The sequence below is a fragment of the Xiphophorus hellerii genome, chromosome 20 (genome assembly GCF_003331165.1).
Source record: "Xiphophorus hellerii strain 12219 chromosome 20, Xiphophorus_hellerii-4.1, whole genome shotgun sequence".
Lineage (NCBI taxonomy): Eukaryota > Metazoa > Chordata > Actinopteri > Cyprinodontiformes > Poeciliidae > Xiphophorus > Xiphophorus hellerii.
The window spans coordinates 28,216,976-28,236,378 of record NC_045691.1 but is presented as its reverse complement, the minus strand read 5'-3'; the positions used below and the strand labels follow the sequence as shown (position 1 = coordinate 28,236,378).

The following is a 19,403-nucleotide window of genomic DNA, read 5'->3' as shown; positions in this document are numbered from 1 at the left end:
GTTTCACAATGGAAAATGATAATTTATTTATTCAAAGCTCCCAGCCACGTTAGGTATGTTTTGCATGGCCACAAATTTTTTGTTAAGCCAGCGAGAACAGAGATGATTAATTTGACCTTCTGTACTGACCTCAGGTACTACATTTCTCTTTGGTTGCCCATTTTGTCTTGTCCAAACCAGGAGGTGCACCAACTAGTCAACTTTTAGATTAGTCAACTCTGTTGATCTCTTATGCATCATATTGACTAGTTGCAATTGCGTAACAAAAGAGATTTTTCCATGAAGATGAAAGATGAGGAAATGGGTGAGTTTGTCAGGTTGTTTGAATTGCATAAACATGCCAAGTAATTGACCAAAGGTTTACCGAAAACTCCAGCAAAGGCAACCGGAATAATGTGCGGCACGATGTCGGGCTGTTTTTCATCCGTCCAACCGATCAGCCTCACCCTGCGTTGTCAAGCTTCTAACCTGACAGCTTTACACCCTTATGAGGACACTAACATCTGGAAACATGATTCAAGCTGCATTCTGAGAATCTTACAGAGTCAGTCTCTGTCGCTGCCATCACGTCGATTCATCCCGCAAAGTCAGAGAACCGACGCCTGGAGTTAGCGGAACAACCTGATGCGCATCAGTCAGAGATGCCTGGAGCAACAAGTAATCCGTTTATAATAAGTTTGGCTTATAATGTTTCAACATGCACAGTTGTGGCCAACGTAATAATTTGACCCCTATAGGTCATAGATGAGCCCGTACCAGATTATGAGTACCAACCTGTGTATGGAGAAAAAAAAAAAGTCAAACTCAATTTTTTGGGTCGCAGAGACAGAAAAGATCACAGATCCGCTCCACTGCTGCTGAAGTAGTCTGGGATAATGTCCTGTTTTATTCTTTTTATTCTGCATAATAGACTTCTGTCTGAGTCATCTTTTGTCAATGTTTGCCGTGAAAATAACTAATAAAGCCTTCAAGTAGCAGGGAAGCATTTTCTCCTGCACTTCTACGTCATCACAGTGGCTACTCAATGTTGACTTGACTTTTATCACGTTGACCTTGGCTTGAAATATGAAGTCGTGTAACGCCCAGTTCAAATAACAATTATGTACAGTATGTAGAATAGAATAGAATAGAAGTACTTTATTCATCCCAGCAGGGAAATTACTTCGCAGTTACAGCATAGAAACAAGACACAATAACAACTACCACTGAGTAGTAGTTGTAGATAAAATAAAAAATAAAATATAAAATGCTATAAATTGTACAAATATGAATGCTGTTAATATAAAAGCAACTTAAGAGCAGTCCTTGCAAAGATAAAAAAAAAATGCAGATATGTATATGTAAATATATGTACAGCAAGTGTGCCACAGTGCAGTTGTGCAAAATCGGACTGATTAGTGCAGAACAATGATTTAGCTTTTATTGTACAGTGAGATGGCATGTGGCAGGAAGGATTTCCTGTATCTGCCCCTACGACAGCGGAGCTGGAGCAGCCTATGTGAGAAGGTGCTCCGCTGTCTGTCCACTATGTGGTGGAGAGGGTGCTGTTTATTGTCCATAATAGACAGAACCTTCTTCAGTGTCCTCCTCTCCACCACAGTTTCCAGGGACTCCAGCCTTAGTCCCAGTACAGAGCCAGCTTTCCTGATGATTCCTGATTCCTGATGACCAGAGATGTTAAAATCTCTAACAGCTGAATTAAACATTTTCAGTGACACGTTATTTGAAGGGGCGTGCTTAAGACATAACACCTGTCATGAACATGAAGGAGTCTTCATGGATGTTTATGACTGTTGTCATGAAGTGTCCTTCAGTAAATAATGACACGGTTATGTGCTCCGGCACATTGTATTTATTTCTGTCTATTTTTAAAGAAAAGGTCGAGAGAATTGAAAATAAAAATTACTTTTGAATCCTCATTTTTGTCTTCGTGTCCTCAAATATGTTGTGCCCTTTGTGGACGTAACAGACACTTTTAATACAAAGTTTCACTGAAACTTTCATTAAAAGTCCAGTAAAAGTGTCAACTTTGCATTAAAAGTGCAATTATTTACCAAATAATGCAACACTGACAATTGTTTTGGACTTTTAATGCAACTTTTATTACATCTTTGCATTAAAAGTGTCATTATTTGCTGTTTACAACAGTGTAATGTCAGTTTTATGCACACCCCTTCAAATAAAGTGCTACCACCACATTTTCTTATCAAATCCACAACATCCAGGTCAACCTTTAACCCTGATTCACTGTAGGTTAGGATTCCAAACCTGTACTTGAGTCAAAAGTCTTATTTTTGCGACTTAAGAGCAGCCTCCGAACATACCGGCAGTTTGCAGGCGGCAGTCTCGTGTAAATGTAGTCTGAGAATAAAATCCAGACAGGTGGACTGTATTATCTACAAATTAGCTGACTGTCAGAGGCATATTAGTTGGATATGATTTTGTTCAGAGGAGTAGGATCAAAAGGAGGGCTGAATATGATTTTACACACTTGTTTTTGGTGAAAAATTATAAAAACGTGGATTATTTTCCTTCCACTTCCTACTTAAACACTTTGTGTTGCTCTGTCACATTAAATCCCAATAAAAGTTTTGCACACTTACAGAGGCAAGCGCGCAAAAGAGAGAGAGACAAAGAAACACTCTAGCTAGCATTAGCCATTCTCCTGGTGCTGGAGAGTCATTGTTCAGACGCAGCTTGGTTCAATTAGAGCATCTGGGTTTCCCAAACAAGGCCGAGAGGAGCTGCAACTCAGCAAACAGAGGGAGGGATGTCACAGGCACACAGGGATAGTTTTATTTTCCAGATTTAATAAAAGGTCAAAATGCAGAGGGGAAACAAGGCCAATGTGTCATTTCGTGTACATGAGCGGGAAATGAGTTTTGGGGGCTGCCCGCCATCTGACATAAACGGAGGCACGCTTTCTGGCTCATATGTCAAGCTAGTTAATATTACAGGTTTCCGTCCTTTACAAACCCTTTTTTGTTGTTGCCTTCTTCCTTAGCAAAGAAAAGCACTCACAACATACTACACAAAGCTGCTCTGGGCATCGGGGGGTTTAAACAAAGCGCGTCCAGCCCTTCGCACCTGTTGTCACACACATGCGCCGGCCCAAACCTCTCACCTCCGACGCGTCCTGCACCGACGCTCCGCATTCCACCTGCGTTAGGAATCAAATATCAGCGTGGACACGAGGCGAGTCGGGTTACCCGTTCGTGTCCCCGGAGTCCACACATGCAGTCAATAACCCCGGTCTGCTTCCACAGTCATTACAAGATATTTATTCTTGCATGTGATGCGGCGCTGAAAACCTCAACCTGGTTGGCTGGAAACCAGATCAAGAGACACAACTGGAGCGTCACGCGCGGCACCCCAGACACAGATGTGGCTCCAATGCAGGCTCTTTACAGAGTTATGCAGAAACCATTAGAATATAAACAAACAAACAAAACCAAGAGACTCATAAGCCAGCCAGCTGGAAATAAAATGTCCCATAAAAAAAAATATAGAGGCCTGAAACAGCCTGAGCTCTGTGCTCCCACATGATAGGAGGCAAGAGTTTCCGTGCGCTGCGGCTTATCCGACCCCTCTGCCTCCCGTTTCATCACCAAAGCTCCAGGCAAACAATTTACATTTTACTCCCAATCTGCTCGCACGCCGTTCATTATATCCCCATTACTTTCCGCCTGCTGAGGACATTAAAGAGACCCTAATGAGGAAGAAGAAGTTTGGTCTGAACAGATAAATAAATAAGCAAATTAGAAAGATAAGATACACACAGGGAATGGTCTTATGAGAATCAAACGAGGGAGAAATCACCACCACAAGACCACTTATAAATATACGAGTCTTTGATCTCTGCAATGAATTAGCGATTCATCAGACGAGGGAAATGATGTGTGTGTGTGTCAGAGCGCACCACAGGCGGCGTTTTCTTCTTTTTTTTTATTTTAATGAGGAGGGCTCGAAGTGAAAACAAATTCGGCTAAACGAGGCGGAGACGCACAATGCAGATAACTGGCATTCTCCGCAACGAGTCAGCTTTATTAATATGAGCAGCCAACTCTACACAAACCGAAGACGGCAAGCAGAAATGTCCAACCGTCACAAACATAAGTGTGTGTAGTATGAAAAACTCCACTGGGAGTTCAGAGTGCTTTCACAGAGCTGCTAGCTTAGCCTAAAAAGAGCTAGCTAGCAAAAGAGTGATTCAGTCCGCTGCTGAGAGCAAGGCGTCCACACAAGTTCCTATCTTAATGAGGAGGTGTGGCTGATCATTGCTAGGTGTGGTTGACCATTGCTAGGTGTGGCTGACCCTGTTGCTAGGTGTGGTTGACCGTTGCTAGGTGTGGCTGACCCTGTTGCTAGGTGTGGTTGACCGTTGCTAGGTGTGGCTGACCCTGTTGCTAGGTGTGGTTGACCGTTGCTAGGTGTGGTTGACTGTTGCTAGGTGTGGCTGACCCTGTTGCTAGGTGTGGTTGACCGTTGCTAGGTGTGGTTGACCGTTGCTAGGTGTGGCTGACCCTGTTGCTAGGTGTGGTTGACCGTTGCTAGGTGTGGTTGACTGTTGCTAGGTGTGGCTGACCCTGTTGCTAGGTGTGACACTGTCTAGGGGACTGATTGTTTGATACATGAAACAAAATAAGACACACAAAAAACCTAGCAGCCCCAGGTAGGCAACTGATAGGAATTACCTTAGAATTTACAATATACAATCTAGTCTAGATGAAGCTATTGAAAATTAAGTCAATTTCCACAAAGTATCAACATGTTTGAATGCGTCTCATTTACATCCTCATTATTTTGATCTGTGGTCATTTTACTACATCCACTTGATATTGATGTGGACACTCAGCTGTCAGCAATTTACTGTGATTGCCTGCTTTTATAAACGTCTTTGAAATGGTGAAACGACCAACATAAAACAGGGAAGTAAAGGACATGAAAACCAAACAGAACAGAGGAGCGGTGTCTGCTGTTGGCACAGCTCTACTCATTTCACGGAGAACATCCATCCTTTCTGGCGGTCTTTCCAATATCTTCCCTGCTCAAGACATTTTTAGGCTCATTAAAAAGGCAATTTTTCATTTTTAAATGAATGTAAATCCAATCCGGAACTCTTAAAAACAAAATGTTGATGGGTATAATTTCAAAATCATGATATAATTTGATCAAGTAAAGACAAAGGGCTTTATATCAGTATTAAGTCCATTTAAAAAAAATCTGTTTAATCATTTATGCAGCATGTTCCATATTCAGATCTGGAGTAGACCTGGAAGACGATAATAGCAAATATCAAACTTCTGCAGACTTTTCAACACTGCATGTAATCTTCCTTAATAATTCAATATTTCTCTAAATAAGGCTTGCATTGCGAAGGATTGACATGTAATAAATATTTGGACTTCACTTTTTGACTGAACTTTGTTGACTTGAAGGTGACAGAGGCCATCCCAGAGCCAGGCTGTCTCTTTGCGGTCTGGTGGGTCCAAGAGGAGCCCAGTGGTGTGGGAAACTCCCCAGAAAAGGGATTAGATGGAAGAAATGGGGATTTGCTGGTTAAAAGCTGCCCTTTGACATGGATACAATGGACTTTTGATTCAGCAAATCAGCTCATTCTGTCTTTCGCTTCTGGATTTTGTCGTGGTCGTCGTGTCACTCAGCTGATGTCACATTAGCTGTCGTTTCTGCAGAGGACAGCAGAGCTGGTTGCCATGCTGAAGATCAGAGTTGCTGCACAAACAGTGTTTTAATAAAATCTCACAATAATATATAGGCTTTTTATTAAATGGTCCACTGCAAGGTTAGTTTTTATGTATATGTATTCCAGGTAGTCAGGCTATAAGCTTATTTTTACTCAATTACAATCAAGAAATATCGACTCTCTTCTTCTGTCCAACAACAAATCACCATACAGTGGAGCCCCACCTATTGGTGGTTCAGTATTCACTGATTTTTCTGTGATTCCCATTATTTTCTGTGTAAAACCTGCCAATTCTATGTAAGATAGTCTAAAGAAAATGCAGCTTGAGAAGCTGAAGTAGCAATACTACCTGACATGTGATTGGCTAGCATTTACAAAGCAGCCAGTCCAGGAGTGCTATTTATTCTCCTTGCTGCTGATTGGCTGTACCTCCAAGAGTAAAGACGTGGAAGACTGGATATTAGCTTCTGCGGTTTCCACTGTGCGTATTAATGCATAATAAGAAATATTTGGGGCCTATTCAAATAACTAGTTATAATCATTTTTAAAGGGGGTCTCAAATATTCAAGGAATTTAACTATTTATGTGCTGCTCTGATCCCTAGTGAATGCTGACTATTGAATGTCCACTGGGCATTCAGTATGATGTATAGTCACAAAAAATTTGAAGTTGTTTCAAAACTGCATATGAACACAACAAATACATGAAACAATGTATTTATTGTTTCATCTATTTACGCTTCATGTGTACAGAAAAACAGGAAAGATACACAAAAAAAACACACAAAACAAGTTTACTGAATAGTAATAATTGTAGCTATGTGTAAAATATTGACTAATTACAATTGAGCTGGGGTTTTTTTAAATCCATTCTTATGTATCCAACGGCTTAAACTTAACATCACATGAAACTATAAATTTCAACATCTTGTTTTTTAGAGTTTCGGACTGGATTCACACTCATTAAAAAAATAAGAATGGCCATTAAAAAAAGAGCTAGCTAGTTAAACATGTTGAAGAAATAAAATTATATGTTTACATGTTAAATTGCAGAAGGTTAACGTGCGAAGCAAAACACACAGCTTAAGTCCTAAAAGACTGATTACACAATTGACCTTCGACTAATAACCTCTGCCCAGTTTTGTGGTGTCAGAGAATTAGTCTCCTATGGGAACGTCTCCGAGGAGTTGATCAACCAACAAGGTCGCAGTCCATTAGCTTTAGCTCCCAAGAGGACCAGCTGAGGCTCATCAATAGATCTGAATTTTCTTTGAAATCCTGCAATCACACAGCAGCGACTCAATCCCTTCAGTCATCCGGAAGTGCTGAAGTCCCAACCAGGGATTGGAGTGGGATCGAAATGGGATTCGGATGTTTCAGAAACCGTCCTGCGAGTTAACGGTGAATGGTTAAAAAAAAATAATAAAACATTCAACGTGTATCAGCTGTGTATATAGGAAAGGTCATGTTGATGTCAGAGGCCACACCCCAAATCAGCTGAGTACAGGAAACTGCAGCTACCACTTGCACAGAGTGAAGCAACCTGGACACGGCAGTTTGTGTCCAGACATCAATTTGTGCTGCAACATTCGAATGATGGGATAAAAATACAGAGTAAACATAAAAGCTTGAACCGAACCCAGCTTGTGTCAACAATTCCCATCTCTTGGTGGCAGTATAATGCAGTGGCTGATATTTTCGTGGCAGACTTTCGGCCCTTTAGCATCAACCGAGCATCATTGTCATTCTCACCTAAGTCTACTTTTCATTATCATTTCCATACCTTTAAGACCACATAGTACCCAGATTGCTTCTTCCGACAGGATAACACAGCATGTCATGAAGCTCAAATCATCTCAAACTGCAGGTTTCTACAACATAACAATGAGTTCGCTGTGCAACAATAACCTCTGCAGTCACCAGATTTTGCCTGTTCGCATCACAGTTCTGCAAAAGCAAGGACTAATTAAAAACGGTCTCACACAAAATGGTTAAGAGTAACTAACATGTTCATGTAGATCAGATTTTTTGTCTGAACCTTTACAGATGAGACCCACAATGTGCACAATAGCCATGGGAGGCAGATTGAAGTCTCTCATCCATGAAATGATGGTTTAAGTCCCTCTTAGTATCATTTTCTCCCCATTTCTCTCTGTGACAGACACACCCAAACACAATTCCCATGCGGCCATATTTATAGAGAAAACCCAAAGACAGAGTTTGGGGGAACCAGTTAAGAAGAAGCAGAGCACCCTCCTGCCTGATCGAGCTTTCTGGCTTCAGCCCTGAGTCACGCGGGAGCGCGAGCGGAGCGGAGACGACACATTGCCAACCTCTCAGATGGCGGCAAATCGCACGCAGACAGAGAAGCACATAGGGAGCGAACAGGTGAATTAAAGTTGGTGGAGAGGAAAAGTACAGGCAGATGATGAGAGTCAGAGCTTTGCTTTAGGAGAAGACTTCATTCCATCTATCAATACAACAAATGATCTTTATGTTTTTTCCCTCCTAATGGAGTAGCTGTCAGGGCCTTTTTTCACGATATGAGGCGAAGACCCAAAACCTTCTCAGGTCAATATGCTGTTTAAGCCAACCAATTATCAGAGGGGTGGCTGGATCAATAAACCAATCAAATAATTTAACACTGTGTGCAGAGCAGACAAATGAGGCTTTGGCTCCCGATGGGATGGCGGGTCTATAATAAAAATCCGTACTGAACTCACTAAAAATGATAAGCGTGTCGAAGAGAACTTGAGAGCTTAATGTTCAATACAAATGGAATGAAGGGCAAATCAGACGCTTAACTTCTTATCCTGTCCACGATTCGAAGATGATGGAGATCGTTAGACCACACTGACCTCTAGTGGCTGTGCACCTCGTCCAACTCCAACACGATTCCTACTGAGATCTGCCAAAATCACACAGAAAATCTGTCTTATCATACCGTTTGTTAATTACAACACATCATGGTGAATGTCAGCTTTATTTCTATTTTCATCTCATTCATCTCAGAAAGGGAACAAGTAGCAGAGCAGGGAGAAGACAGGGAAGGAGGGGATAAAGCATGAGGAGGAGAAATTCAAAGAGGGCTTTGAAGTGGCGCAGGCGGAGGTTGGATGGCTGAGGTGGAACAAGGCATGAAAATGGACAAGTGCAGGTGGATGACAGAGCAGCAAGTTATGTTAATAACTACAGAGTAGGAATAAAAGCAGACGTTCTCAGCTTCTAATGTTTCTATCAACTAGAGACGGAAACATCTGGCTGATACTGACTCTGTATGATTGGGATTTTCTTTCTCAACACATTGCATGTAAAATAAATAATAAAAATAATAATAAACATCTGCTGCAGATTCTTCACTAGAGCCAGTAAGCTCAGAGAAAATGAAGGAATTAACAGTCAGGCATCAAAACACAAAGTGTCTCCACAGCCTCTATTTCATTTTTAACTCAAAAACTTAAAAGTTTGAGCATCAGCTGCTCTTTGGTGTCGCTTGTTGGTGCTTTAAACAACAAATATGATGGAACGTCTTTGTTCCAATAAATACAATAGAGGAAAAAAAACAATCCGACTCTTCAGTATCTGACCTGACGATTAAAGAGGATCAAGAGAGGAATGCCCGGTTCTGGTTTCTTCTGGCCATTTTTTTTTGGTAACCAGCTCTCTGTCTTGTTACATGACTTCTATGAAGGTTTTAGGGTTTGAGCACAAAAATCAGTATTTGAAGCACTGATATTTTCCAGTAGAATGGTTTGAATAAATAACAGACAAGTCCTAGACATAATTTTAGGTGAAGGTAAAAGTCTTGATAGAGGGAATACATCTCCAGACCAGCACCCGTCACTGACAGACACAAGGACAACACGTCAGAATGCTAATTTTGTCAGTGTCGGATGCTTAAACTGAGCCAGTAATGGAGTATATGTGCCTTTATTTAAACCAGAAGCAAAAGACTAAACTGGTTTGCCACATCCCAGCAGGGGGATTGGGTCGGGATGACATGAATTAACCGTCGTACCGGGGCAAATGAGTTGGAAATTGCAGTCCTCTGCACAGTAAATGTTAACTCCCTGACAGGCCATGAGCCCGCCTCCCTTTATTCACAGTGACAGTTCAAAAGCAGCTCAGCACAACGAGCCTTCATTAAAGGCCCGGATCAGGCAAAAGATCTAGGTGAATTAGTTCCAGTGGGAAACTTCTATCTTTGCTAGTGGGGGAAAGAGGTGAAAACTGTCTTATGTGGTGATCGGTTGTGTAAAGACAAAAAAAAAAGATCTGGATCAAAGTAAAATGGGATTGGATTGTCTGAAATATTCATATTCCACCTTAAATTCACTGAGAATGAGTCACAGTGGTGTGACCCATTTGTGTCTGTGAGACGAAGACATTTCTGATGCCTATTAGTTCTAATCCAGTGCTTAAGCACCTGTTCCTGATAACAGTGATGGAGAAACTATATAGATCGGGGTGAAGCTGCAGGGTCGACTCTGACACACACTGCTGTTATGTTTAGTCATTTAGGAAAACGAAAAGTTGAATTTGATCAGAAAATTGCACTATATATTGATGTATTATGTATTATGTGAGATGAATTAGTTGGATAATTTTACTTCTGTAGCATGAAGGGCCGTACCTTCATGCTACATGCACCATTCAGTCGGTTGATGGAGGATTTGTGTAAATTTTACATATCTTATATTCTGAGGTATTTGATTACACAATTTCACATTACAAGCACAGACTTCAATGCAATATTATTGGGATTTTACATAAAAGATCAACAGAAATTTTGCAAGTTTTACTTTTATTTTCATACCTCCTCAAGAGTATCCTTTGTATGTTTTCCATTTCTACAACTTAAAAGAGTTGAATTTACTCCTGTTCCCATAGAAATCATTAATAATTTATTCAGCAGAAATGAGCTAAACATTTTACACGAAGTGAAGGTAAATCAAAAAACAGTGGCCTTTGGTATAGAATGATTATTTTTCATTGGTTTAGGTCGATAATATTGATTGGACAAGCAGTTTGGGATTGATCTCATCGTCCGAGTCACAAAACGGTCACGCGTAGTCAGTGCTAGCCCGACTATAGCTCCTATTTGAACTATCTGGTGGACAATTTCAACACAAATGAAATCTCTAAATAGCATCTGTCGAAAAACTGTTAATGTTTATCATCAACGAGTTAGCTTCTTTTTTCCCTAAAGCACCAGTGCCTGAGGACGCCTGGATGTTAAATCTTTACTGATTCAGAAACAAACTCATTCTGGTCGCTGTTGAAAACCAAAATGAGTTTGTTTCCACAAACTAACCATTCATGCATAATTCCCACCCATCAATAAATGAACCAGTTGTGCCACATTTTCTTGTGCAACAGGAGGAATAAAAAGAAAAGTGACACAAGCGTCTGAGAAAGAAACACGTTTGCCCCCTGCTGGTTTATGAAAGAAAGGAGAAAGAAAGTGATTTCTTTTTTAAATTTTTTACGCACATCGATGTCAGGTTTGCTTTTAAAGCCGTTAAAACTAAATAATTTAACAGACTTCAACTTGTAAGGAAGACGCAGTTTGGTAGTAGTGCTCAATATGAATTTGGAGATTTTTAGAGACTTTGAAAGCAGGGAAGAGACACAGTCGGCCTGGTTAAAGGGACGCAGTCTGAAAAAGCAGCCTTCAGTGACCACCGACCTCATCTTTCAACAGGGACAACTTTTTCCTCCACATGTAGGAAGATTTTCAAGATGAAGGAGCTGCAAGAACACAGTTCTCGATCACAGGTTTGGTTGTTTCACATCTTTCAAGCTACCAAGTTGAAAGTATTAGTTACTGTACAGACGGTCTTATGGCACTAATGACAGAAAGTTCCAGAAACCATTACGAGCACTGAGCGGTACAGACACCTGACACCTCACAGCGTCTCCTGTTACACGTCCAGAACCCACCTGGTGGATGAAATGACACCACCCAGTGGGACATGAAGCATACCACAGGAGGAACGCGGCGCACGCCAGCTGGAGGCAAAGCTGAATCGGAACCAGGTCAAGTGATTTTATCTACTAAAACAAATCCACACGCGCACACACACACACAGATGCAGCACATACGGCACGAAGGAAGATGACGGCGATTGGGAAAGAAAAGATGACATCATAAAAAGCTTCCTGAAAGAAGAGAGCAAGAGCAAATGGTCTGACCGTAAAGCTGCACAAGCTGCTTGTTTTCATTTTGAAATAGAAGGGGAGTGGAGAGGAAATGAGAAATCCTGCAGGAATTCAGCCCTCCGTCTGTAACCTCAGCGTCTTTTCACCTTGCATGAGCCTGGCTCCTGAATTTTAAAACGCTGAATCCAACAGCTGACCGGCAAACGATCCCAAAGGATCTGTCAGGCCCTGAGCACAGTCCTCCAACAGAGGGATGTGTGGAGGAAACAAGGAGTAATGGTAGAAAAGATGAGACAAAGCAAGCAGGGAATAAGAGCAGGGAGATGGAAGGAGAGAGGTTCAGTCTGAGACATCTGAGGAGCTGAAGGACAGAAATATCATTTATTTTAAGGTTCCCAGTCATACATCACAGGATCCTGAACTCCTGTCAAAATAAAACCCCCTAGAAAAAGAATCTCCTCCAGATGACAAAGACAAAGAGCACCATTTACAGGCAAACTGCCAAATTTAGTGAGTCTCATATGATATATATTACACTACATAATCACATATAAATTTATGGCAGCTCCTTGAAACACTGTCCATTCTGCAACAACACAAAGGAGCACAAAATCTGAAAAGTGTGTCACACATTTGTATAATATTACCTCCCTTCGTCAATATTTTTGCGTAATCACCTTTAACTGAAAATACATTTTTTGCACTTTTAGACACTCAATTTAGCTAATTCCTCTTAGCATGACAGCTCAAGCTCATTAAAACATGCTTTGATAAGCATGTTTGTGTGCTTATGATTAAAATGTGTGAACGTTCATTATAATGATGGTTTATCGTTTCCGTGAAATCTTCTTACCATTATAAGAACTTTAATTTATCATGACAACAATAAATTCTATTTAATAATGTCTGAAAAATCACATAAACAGCATGGTAGGTTTTGTGACATTCACCATTTTCTACACTGTTGATTTCAGGAGTGCATCAATATACGAATGAATTTGAAAATAAGATTAAGCGTGCAGTTTAGGGATAAAAATTCCATGTTTTATGTAACTAGTGTTTGAAGAATGCTAGTTCCAAAGTCGCAAATGAATAGCAAATATTTTTGATAGTTTATGGTTTTCATGTAACAAAATGTTTTAAAAGTTTAACAAATGGGAATACTTCGGGAATCCCATGTACACTACTCCCATCTTCTGTTTCCAAACCAAGGAGAGAGTCCACCAAGTCAGAAACTTTAAAGAAAAAAAACCTATCTCTGTGCCAAAGCACAAATAAATCACAGTTGTTTGGGACGAACCACCAATGGGTTATTTGTCCCACCTTGTCTCGTTATTCTCCTCTGCAGCAGCCGTAGCGCATTCATACGGCGGAGAAACCCTGACAGATTTATTTGCCCGGTCGTCTTGTTAACACAGTGAATAGCCGGGCCGCCCAGTGTTATGCTGATCAAACTGGGTTACCGAGGGGACAGACATCAGCGAGTCATTCACGGCCGGGTTAAAACTCAACCTAAGTCGCTCTCATTCTGCTTCAAGCTCTATCTCCGCTCCTTTCTTTTCTCTCTGTGTCTTCTTCCCCTTCTGCGTTGCTTTTAGAAAGCTAATGTTTCACTTTAAACCTCGCTGCAAACAAGCACAGGCTTTGTTCACTTGCAGTCAGCTCTGATGTTGTGCAACTGGATGGCTGAAATGAAGACAAAAAACAACTGGTGAACTTTAATGGGATGAATACATGAAAGCACATTTTTCATGTTTTCTCTGAACATTTTTTCAAGAAAATGTTCCAAACTGTTCGGGTATAAACTTTTTTTTAGAGTTCTTTATTTTGATTTGAGAACGAGAGGACAAATGGAAAAAAGAACAAAAGAAATAAAGGAGGACAGAAAGAAAACACATAAGGAAGAAAGGAAGGGAGGAAGGAAAGAGGAAAGGAATGGAGGACAACATTTACACCATGACATGGAGGATAAAGTATTTAAATAAATATTTTTTTCCTTTGCATGCTTTCTTTCCCGCAGTTAGCCGGTCCTGGAAAATATTGAAATCAGATTCAACACTTCTCCAGGCTTTTCCAGACCGCGCTCAGGAACCCTGGCAACCGTACCCGTCAAGAGCCACGTCTTGCAAAGCAGGTCAAGTGTAACGTTCAAGCGCTAAAACACTCCGGCCGCGTGCAGAAAGAGAGCCATGTGATCTCGGCTGATCAAATATCACAGCGACACTCGGGGCTCATGTTAATAAGCTGGTAATGAGTCTCATTAGCACAGAGAAAATCAATCAACCTAAAGGCAGCCATTAATAATTCAGGAGGAACATGTAGCGCAGGGACCGCTCTGAATACTAACCTGGCCTGAACAGCCGACTCAGCTTCCATAGTTACACCAGCAGAAAACAGAACAGGCGGGCGAAGGAAGCTTTTCTGTCGTGTGTAAGTTTTACGATAGAAAGAGAGCAGCTGTTTCACCTAAGGTTAGAGCTAAAGGTGCAAATAACCTTATCAGGTAGTTTCGGTCATTTCAGCCACTTCTCCTATTTGAAAATGACAAACTCATTGAAGTTTTTCGGCTTCCCGACATAGACTCGACTTATAGCCGTCATCAATAAACCAATCAATGCTTTTAAGCAAAGGCTTGAGGTTAGCCTGCTTTATTCAACCCCAAACCAGTGTGAGTGTTTGGGATCATTGTCCTAATAGAACACCCATGTTTCAACCATCTAGTTGGTTTGACAAATTTCAAGGTAATTCATCTTCTTTATTATCGGATCAGTTTTCTCTGTTGTACCACCTTCACTAGCCATGAAACAGACACATCACACTACTACCACCACCGTGCTTGACAGGATTGTCTCCTCTGACCATGAAACTGTTCTCTCTACAATTTTCAGCCGAGGCAAAGGATCCTGGTTTTTGGGAGCAGAGTTTCTCTTTTGGTAAATATCCTCCCAAGTCTATGTTGAGGAGAAACGCATTTCACTGTGGATAGTAGTGGTTGTCAGGTTGGTCCAGGTCGATATATTTCTAACCAATTTCATTTCCACAGAAGATGACCGCTTGGATGAAAGAGTTGACAATTTGACACAGCTTGGTTGTTCCATCAGGACAATGACTCCAGACACACATCGAAACGGGTCCGGGAAGACTTGCATAGTGCAAGACCCAACCTAAACTCAGTTTTTTTTTTTAAATGTGTGGAACTTGGATCTGTTGCCGGGAATGCAACCGGTTTAAATGAACACAGCTAATTTTGCAAAATGGACCTTTTCACATTGCCACTCACAAATAATAGTTCTAATAAAAGACCCAAATTAATAAGATAGTCATTTCCATAATGAGAATATGTAAAGTTCTGACATGATCTATACATCTAAACTCCCACCAGGTTCTGTGATGGATCCTTCCTGAGACCTTTAAGGTTGTTACACATGAAGTGTTTGGTTTGCCACACACCGGAGCCTAACAACAGGAGGACATTCTTGAGGGCAGTGTTTTGGTAGGCCAGTTGGGGTGGAGCGGAGGACGGAGGGGATCTTAAGTACACACAACGCCACACTGTCTCCCCTTTCTTCATCATGAATAGGAAATGGCTCAACACCCTCAGTCAGCTCACAAGAAAGGGCCAAACTGAAAAACACAGCTGTGCTCAAAGTGGCAGAACGCTCTAAAGGTTCAATACGAGGTGGAGGCAAGGTGGAAGCAGTGTCAGTACTTGTTTATTTTAATGAAAGCGCAGCAGATTACTAGACTTTTTCACATGCTGTCATGGTACTAAATCTGTGAGGGGTATGAATAATTGTGGGCCTAACTGTACATTCAGCCCTACCCCTAACCCTGAGCTGATCAATTGTAAACCAGCTTTAGATCAGGAGTAGCACCAAGACATTATTTGTCCATTTCTTTTGCAAAAAGCCTCGAGATCAGTCGGACTGGATGTAGAACTTTGGTGAATATAAACTATAAAGTCGTGCCAATAACTCCTCATCAAATTTAGGTCCGAACTTTGACCGGACCACTTGATCCATTTCTGGTTGTATGTCTAAAGGCTTTAGCATCTATCAATCAACTCCAATGATATATAATGTATACATAAACAGTTTCAATGAAGCACTCTGTGAATGGCTGACTCGCATATCTTTGAGACACCTCAGTTATCGCCTTTGACACATTTTATTACACAAAATATGCACCACTATGAAGTAAAACATGTATTAACCTTTGTCCCATCTTTCATAGTTTGCTTTTTAAAAACTCCCGTTTTAACCTCAGTGTCACTTTTAGTTTGTCGCATTCCAAAGCTGTTGCACCAGTGCCCACCGGTGTTTATGTAAGCCTTCTGGGGAAGAAAACTTTAGCTTTTTATTGTGAGACTACAAAGACAAGCAATTAAAAGTCTGCATTCCTGAGCTCACTGTTGCCCCTGATAGTTTGCTTTAAGCAAAGAGGGGACTGTGTGGGTATTCTGGTAGTCTAGCTGCTGTCGAGGGCACCAAAATGTCTTTGTGAAAGGAGAAACACTATTTAGGGTGAGTTGTGCTGCCATGTAGGGCTACATCTTAAAAGAAAAAAAATTATCCCAAAGCTTATAACTTTATAAGTATTCTTCCACAAACAAGCAGAAAGTGCTTAAATAGACGGCAGCTGTGAAGGCGTCTCTTATTTTACCAGCAGTAAAATAAGAGACAAAATCCTGTTGCCTTCTACTTACATTTTCTCAGTCCTGGATGACTGAGAATTTACACCAGTGCTTTTGAACACAAATAATTCTCACCAACCCACTGACAAGCAGCTTCAGCTTCATTGTAGAAATAATCATGGGTCGACATCGTTTAAAACATTGTTAAAGTGACGTGAGCGGCGCGTTTCCTGCCGCTTCATTAAAGTGTGACCCATGTTGGTCACACTTTAACGCCCCTAAATGAAATCACCTGTAGCTCACAGCAACACCACATCCCCATACAATGTAAAGCCTGTTTCACAGTGTAAGCACAACGATGACTTACTTGTGGCTAAAGCAGGAAGAGGCAGCCCTGCGTGCTGGATGTGTCGTCTCCAATGGGGGGACATTTTTTATTCTCTCTTTTTTTCTTTTTTTTTTAAATCAGAGAATGAAACCATGGCTTCCTCACAGCAGTTGATGAGACGGCCGTCTTAAAGGAGAGGTTCCTTCTAAATGCTGCTTCACTTGAAGAGGAAATCTGAAGAGTTACTGTTGCCAAATTAGCAGCAGCTTAATGAGCAGCTTACATGTCACAACGGCGGCGAAGGAAATCATTTCTGGACATAAAAACAAACACCGGACTTGCCACCTAGCAGGATGCGATTGATTTCTATGTGCATGACATATACATTCAGTGGCATGTAAAAGTATTCATGAAACTCGTAACCACAAAATATAATGTATTTTATCGGAATGCCACATAATAGACCAATAGAAAAAGGGATAACTGTGAAGTGGGGGGGGGGATCATACATGGTTTTCATTTTTATTTTACAAATAAAAATCTGGCAAATATGGTCTATTCATCTATCTTGAGTCAATACTTTGTAGACTCAGCTTTTGCCGCTACAATAGCTGCTCTCTGTGAAAAGAGATGTTCTGATTCTTGGTTGGATGTAGGTCCAGACTTTAACTGGACCATTCCGATATATGATTATTATTTAATCTACTCCGTTACATTGCATCTGTGGCTGGATGTTCAGGGTATTTTACCTACTGGAAGGTGATGCTGTAAACTAGTCTTGAGTTTTTCTCCAACAGCTTTTGTTCGAGGCTGGACTCGGCGTTCTGTCTTCTCATTAACAAATTCATGGAACTCTTCAATAAATGACAGATTTTAGGAGTGTGTGACAAAACGTTGTCCAGATCAACAAATGCTGCCACCAACGTGTTTTATCATGGGAGTAGATAAAGATGACGGGCAACAACAAGACTGTGTCTACCATGAATAAATTCCAAGTCACAGGAACCACCCTGAGACGGTCGTCACATACAATCGCTGTTCAGAAGAAGGTTCAGCAGAATCTGTACTTCCTGCAGCCAAACCGAAATAAGCATGTAGTTCTGCAGAGAGCATTGTCAGGCCTGACTTTCTCTTCGTCCATGACTTGCTAGGTGTAGGCCAGGGTCAGGAAAAGAGCAGCTAAAGTCTCTGCAGACCCCACACATCCTGGACACAAACCGTAAGTCTCTTCATTCATGGCAAAGTGGAACTCGAGTTAAATTTCTCAGCACAAACTTGGTGAGAAACTATAAAAATTTCTCAGTTTGTTTTAAACATACTTAGAGCATCTCTGATTTATGACATATTTGTCAACAAAACAGCACACAGAGCAGCTATATTTACACTGGACAGAAATCCCACACAGGTCAACTCTGCTTTGTTAGAGCAAACTGAAGGCAGCTAGATTTTATTTTAGGGTACCAGAGTAAAATAAACTGTATTCAAATGCACGTAACACCTTACAGATTGCGAAAACGACTTGGTAAAAAAAAACAAAAAAACACTTGAGCTCGTGTGTGACCTAAAACTCCAATGACATTTTGTGGTTTTACCCTGGCAAAAATAAATAAATAAATAAAATAAATGTGTAAACAAAAAATTATAGGGGTATGAATGCTTTTTTTCAAAGCACTGTAAATATTTTTGTCTACCTCCATTTGTGCAGAAGAAAGCCCGGGCACTGATCTCCACAGGTGATACAAGGCTGTCCTCTTTGTTGCTCCTCCGCAGGCTTCAGCTGAAGGATGAGGCAGAGGATGAGAGACTCACAACTTCAACCAAATAACTCCTACTCTGACCGCCAGGTCTTGGGTTAGCATGTTTCTTTAAATAGACCTAGAATAAATAGACCTAATTTAATTCACGTCGCTCAAATGAGATGCTTCTATCAAAACCCAAGACGCAACAAGACGTTTCTTAAAGTGACAGACTGAAATAGAAAAAAAAAAAAATCCTGGATGAGCTACTGATGACTCAAGTGTCAAGAGTACAACAGTCCATCTCCATAGAAACGGGACTGAGCAGCAACAGACAGAAAACAGAAAAAAAAAAAAAAAAAAAACGCACGCTCTTCTACACTAAACAACAACAACAAAAAGCTGCGTGCATCACCAGAACCGGAAATGTAAATCGCGCAGGATAAAAGCAAAGCAAACAAAATCAAACGGATGTGGGTGAACCTACCGGTCTGCTGGAATCTCTCCTTTTGGAGCTGCGGCTCAACATGACGCGCTGATCCCAGAACAGCACAGGTCAGTTTCCTGTCTTCCCACGTAAAAGCGCGTAAAAATTGAAACTTGAAAGAGGGGCCCGTTCGCTGGGAAAGCCCCCCAAAGTTGAATACCTATTTAAAAAGAAGAAGAGAAAAAAACGCTTCCAAAACCGGGCTGCGGGTTCAGTCCAAACAAGCTCCGTCTTTAATGAATGGAGTTCCGGTAAGCAGCTCCACCCTGCAGCTCTTCAGCCAATGGAAGGCCTGCTTTTCACCAGGACAAACTATGATTAGGAGACGCTTCTAGTGAATTACAGAGTGCATTA

At 41.1% G+C, this 19,403-nt stretch overlaps 1 protein-coding gene across 1 annotated transcript in view; it reads right to left on the bottom strand.

Moving 5' to 3' along the window:
- Positions 1–19,145, bottom strand: part of prickle2b (prickle homolog 2b) — a 104,348-nt gene extending 85,203 nt beyond the window's left edge. The window contains exons 1-2 of the mRNA XM_032549631.1: positions 19,050–19,145; positions 18,518–18,603 (exon numbers count right to left, since the gene is read on the bottom strand). Coding sequence (XP_032405522.1) covers positions 18,518–18,603; positions 19,050–19,091 — 128 coding nt within the window. The 5' untranslated portion in view covers positions 19,092–19,145. The remainder of the gene's footprint in view (positions 1–18,517; positions 18,604–19,049) is intronic.
- Positions 19,146–19,403: the final 258 nt, after the last annotated feature.